The sequence below is a fragment of the Sinocyclocheilus rhinocerous genome, unplaced genomic scaffold (assembly GCF_001515625.1).
Source record: "Sinocyclocheilus rhinocerous isolate Xijiao unplaced genomic scaffold, SAMN03320098_v1.1 scaffold144, whole genome shotgun sequence".
Classification (NCBI taxonomy): domain Eukaryota; kingdom Metazoa; phylum Chordata; class Actinopteri; order Cypriniformes; family Cyprinidae; genus Sinocyclocheilus; species Sinocyclocheilus rhinocerous.
In genome coordinates this window covers 947264-952579 of record NW_015645650.1, presented here as the reverse complement: position 1 = coordinate 952579, position 5316 = coordinate 947264, and the positions used below count along the sequence as shown (strand labels likewise).

General features: G+C 36.4%; 1 protein-coding gene across 2 annotated transcripts in view; it reads right to left on the bottom strand.

Annotated features, from left to right (window-relative positions):
• The window catches only part of etv4 (ETS variant transcription factor 4), a 30714-nt gene extending 25997 nt beyond the window's left edge, over window positions 1-4717 (bottom strand). For both annotated transcript variants that reach the window (XM_016510753.1, XM_016510754.1), the window contains exons 1-3: window positions 4628-4717; window positions 3942-4032; window positions 3672-3719 (exon numbers count right to left, since the gene is read on the bottom strand). In XM_016510753.1, coding sequence (XP_016366239.1) covers window positions 3672-3719; window positions 3942-4032; window positions 4628-4684 — 196 coding nt within the window. In that variant the 5' untranslated portion in view covers window positions 4685-4717. The remainder of the gene's footprint in view (window positions 1-3671; window positions 3720-3941; window positions 4033-4627) is intronic.
• Between the last annotated feature and the right edge of the window lie 599 nt (window positions 4718-5316).

The window sequence follows — 5316 nt, the reverse complement described above, 5'->3', positions numbered from 1 at the left end:
ATATATATATATTTTGAAAGAGCACCAGTGCTGGATCTGACATGTTCAAGGGCATATTGGAGTGACCAAATTTGGATGTAAATAGGTGATTTATGCCACATCGTTACGTAAATCCTGCAACCTAATTATAAACGATAAAAATGTTGCATAGAAAATTCACTCAAAATCTGAGGGGGGCACATGCACATCCGGCACCTCCACACATCTGTATCATATACAGGCCTTATTTAAACATAATAAGGGGTGATCAATGTCAGTCCACAAGAAGTGATGTCCTCCCCCTACCCATCACCAACACTCTAGCTGGATCCTGCTGATGGATTTACAGTCTTTCGAGCTGATGTAGCCAATTACCTCGCTTATCCATCGTAAGCATGTTTCAACAGAATAAGAAATGATTCAGAAGAGAGCAAATGTAGCAGCGTAGCATTAATACTAAATGTCTCTTCCTGCGCACATAGAAAAAAAAACTGGAGGACATTCTCAGACAATGTTGGTCAGCTCTGCTTGGGGAAGTGTTCTGGAATTCATCACCTGCTTTGAAGTCTTTGAACGCTGGCTTTTAAGGTCATGCAATAAGTGTTTGAGAAGAGAAAGGGAGCAAGAGAAAGAATAGAGAAAATAACTAAGGGAAAGCAGAAGAAGAGTGCAGTTTAATGAGCCTCAGACAAAGAAAAGATAGCTTTGATCTTTTTTTTTTAATATCGAACTATTGGCATGCGTACGATTGTAAGATAAATGCTTCTGACATTACGTACAGTCATTTCTTAGGTGTTTATGGCCAAATTAAATGTGGATAGATTCTGTTGAGACTGTTTTTCTTTAAAGGTCATGCTGGGTGAAATCTACACAAACACTAGCAATGGATATGTCTTACATACCAATTGCATAATAATGTACAGTAACAATCAATAATGTCCCATAAAGGGTATTAATAATAATATGTGGATTTGCTGACTTTACTTTTTGTGGATTTGTACATTTGCAGACTGGTTCAATAATGGAATATGATCCCAAGGACTGCCACTCAATACAGTTGGACAAAAAGCCTTGATAAGTCATTGTTATTATGCTGATGAATAAAATAATAAATAAAAGTAGCCACATTGAGTTGTCCTTGAATAAAGCAGCTAAGATGACAGCGACTTTGAATTTCCTGCCATAGTTATATTGCCTTTTCTTCTAATTCTTATTTTCTGGACTAAGTAAGACTTGATCTCAGATTTATTCCACACCAACATCTCAAAGCACCATAAAATATTGGCCCTTAAAGCCTGGATTTAATGCAAATGTTATGTAAAGTGGTGTCCTTTAGCTAAAATAATAATAATAATGGATTAAAACTAAAAACTTTAGATTTTTTTATGGCTCAATAAAAGGCACAAGCAAAAGAAACTTGGGTTCTTCCCCTTTATCCACTGTTCTTTTTTATTCCTGACATGCAATAGCTCTTAGTCATGCAGGCTGGTGTATGACAGTGACATTGGTAACATACTTCTTTTTTTCTTGGGCATATTCTCTCTCCTTTTTTAGCCAGTAGTCCATAAACACAGAAACCAGAACATTGGGAGAATTAAATCCATCTCTTTAACAATAATCTGGCACTTCCTGTGTGACGGAAACCGTACTGATGCCCCTTTGAGCATGTTCAAAGAAATTACATTAATTTCATAGATCCTGCTCTTATCCTGTTGCTATACTGTAATTATATTAGAGTCATTTAAGTTTTTTTCTTTTCTGCCCCGAGGAGGATTAGTAAGGCTGTTTTTATGAGTCAAAGCTGAAGCCAATATTTGGCCCACCAGATAAAAAAATCATTCAGACTTGTTTCAACTTTTTTGAAAAGGAGCGTATGCGATTTTTAGACGGATAAAAAATATATATCAGTTTAATGTGAGTCCCTCAAGCTTTTTAGAGTTTCCAGGGCTGATTGAAGCCAACTCGATCTCTCTCAGTCGAGTTAGCATGTGTGTGTGTCTGTACATAGTCACATCAGACCGTGTGTCTGTGAATGTCTGTGGGAGTCTGTGTGTGTGTGTGTGTTTCAAGTCAGTGAGCTTCCAGGAACATCTTGTCAAGGGCTTTGAAATGCAAGTCAGCACAAGACCAAAGTTTGTCTGTGCAAGCATGGAGACATGTTTCCTTTTTCTTTGAGGGAACCTGAATTTCTTTTTTTTTTTTTTTTGTTCGGCAGATCCTGGGAGGAGCCAGGAGGTCTGTCTTGAAATGTAAAAAATACTCACATGACTGGACAAGCTTTTCTATTAACAACTTTTGGCCTCCTTCTATGTTTTATCTTAGCCTTTAAAGTGAAAAATCCCTGCAGCAGTGTCTGTTTTAACAATATGGTGAATTACTCATCATCATAACCACCTGATTATAAGCCATTGCCTCCGAAAAGTTCACGGCCTGGAAAACTGAGGCTGGTTTTAAAGAGTAAGTGTGTGTGAGCAATAAAGTTATTTCTTGCTTTATTTGTTCTCTCAAAACAATAAAATCACTGTTCAAACTTCATAGCTAAAGTGTCTGCACTACTCCACCTGTGTACTTGTCGTGGAGTCAGGGATGGTTCTCTATTGTTTCTGGTTTATGGTCATTGCCTTCCCTGTCTCCTGACTGATGTGTGAAGTTCACAGTTTGACGCTGCATAATAATAGCTGATAGTTCTGCTCTGAGGATGATGCAATTTATTGAGAACTCTTGTTTTGACCATGCACTTTGAAATCCTTAAAATATCTCATTAACAACATTGAGGGATTCCTTTAAATGTCTTTAATATTTAAATAAAAAAATCATTTAAGTTATGTTTATAATATTATTGTGTTACTTCCCTAATTTATTCATTGAATTTAAGACTCTTAGGTGTTATCTGAAGATAATGCATCTCATATTTGCCATATGTCATCTTAACTGCATGCAATTACAACCAGACTGATTTAATTTCTGATAAAGCATAAGATAAAATTATGCATTAACATTCTTTCTAATATAAGATAAACTTGGACAAAATCACTGTTTACCATTTCATTTTTAAAATCGCATTTATATCACCTTAGCTTTTTTAGCTTAAAATACACATAAGGGTTTGCAATGGGACAGATGTATAATTCATTCAAAACAGCGGGGTTCCAGCCACCCGGTCTCATTGAGAGCAGCCTTTGTGTTCTCCACACTCTGACATGTACACAGTAAATTGTTTCTGGCAGGGTTCATTTCAACTATTTGCCTCCTGACTGTCCAGCTTTGATGCTGTTTGTTTGTTTGCTTTGCCTTGGTGTACAGGCTTTAAGAGCCTTTGTCAGGACTTCCCGAATAAAATGTAACCAGCAGCGTTGTGCAATCAAGGCATTTTTGTACAAAAGCAACACATATACGTTGACACAATGATTGCCCTGATGTACAGTAAAAGAATCATCTTAAATTCAGGCCTGAAATACTGTATTGGACTATCACACCTATTAAATTTCTAAAATGAAAACATGAATTATTTCTAACAGCTGTCTTGCCTTATTAAGCAAAAAAGCCACCTCATTCTAAATCTTTCTATTGTTTTGTTTTGTAAATCTCACCAAGCAGCATGTCCTCCTCTGACATTTCCTTGCTCACTGCCACTAGAGGGACATATTTATTGCAATATAGACACACAATACATGCTTAGAAAAGGCGCATACCTTCTGTGAGCCATGTCTCCTGAAGTTGGCGTAAATCCTGAAAGAGATCTGAAAAGGAACGTAAATCATTATCACACTGATCTATTCTTCCATACGAGCTTCAAAGATTTATTTCCTTTTTTGTTCATCTGTTTACAAGAAAAATTGTTCTGACATACAGTCAGATTTTGGTAAATAGCTTTTAAAACCTGCCTTTTCAAAGATACCGACCTGACAATATACAGTGAAGATAAAACAATATGAAATTTTTAAACTTGCTTGCTACTTTACCTTCGGATTCCTGAGGGGGTAATTCGGTGTCCATGTATTTCCTTTTTGTCGCCATCAACAGTCTATTTAGGGGCCCATTTCCTTGCGACCTCTACAAAACAGAAACTACATTATGTAAGTAAAAAATACATACTCAAAGAATTAGAGTGTAACTTCAGAACCACAAGGATCGATATTTATCTTAAAACTCACTATAAATAACCTAAACAATATTAAAAGAAATATTAAAAGTGATAATTGTTACAATGCACTATGTCAAGGTAGAAAAAAATACAGGATACTGTCAAGACTAAATACTTTTTGCCATATATAGTGTGAGATTATGCCCATTCAACATTAAAACTGAATTCACTGCATTGCCTCTTACAATAGCAAATACTGACAATTCAAGCATCCTGAAAAGGGAAGTTTTGAATTCTTACAAAATCTGAATTTTGTAAGAATTCAGATTTGAGAAAAGCGTTTGCTGAAAGGATTAAGCTTTACCTTTCGAGCGCAACATGGAGAAAACGAATATTTAGTAGACTCTTTGCGACAGTTTTACTTGGTTTCAGCCCAAACTGAAAAGAGTTTTCAACGCAACAGCGCTTGCTTAAAACAAATCACATGCAACGACGACAGAGAAACAGCACAACATCCCCGCATGAAGCCCAACGAAGCTTTGAAGTGAATAAAGCCATACTCACATTAGCTAAAGTATAAGGCACTTGCTGGTCCAGATATGCATCCATTTTATAATCCATGTCTTAACCGTTTGTGGTCATTTAGGCTGTGTTTTAATGAGATCCACGCAGACTGAGAGGGGAAGGAAGACGGACAGAGGCAGCAGCAGCAGCAGTTTGTGAATGGAGCGCGAGAAGGCTGCATACGTAATGAGCTCCATTCACAAAAAAAAAACACCAGCGTGCGTATAAACACACACTCTGGTCTCCGCTAAATCACAGACTGGACAGCTCGAGACCTGTTCTTTGCTTCATTTGAGGCAAGACGCTATTGTCTAAAGAGTTTGCAAAGGATTTTGTGGGATGAAGACATTTTATACGTAGAATCTGACAACTAACTTGTGTATATGCCACGTCCGCTATCAGATTATGCTAGTATAGTGAAGGAGTTATATTCTTCATCATTGGCCTAAAGTGATCGAAATTAAAAGTGTATTGTTTTATATTGTTTAGGTTTCAGTGATGATACAGTGTAAAAACTTATTTGTTTTAATCAATTTAGCTTATTATAATAATTTGTCATTTCTAACTCTATTTTCCCCGCAGGATCACTGCAGATTGTAAATTTTATAGCCATATATTTATATTTCAGGCAGCAATAAAACTTTTGATTGTTTGACAAAAAAATGTTGTATCCAAAATTTCAGTTCGAA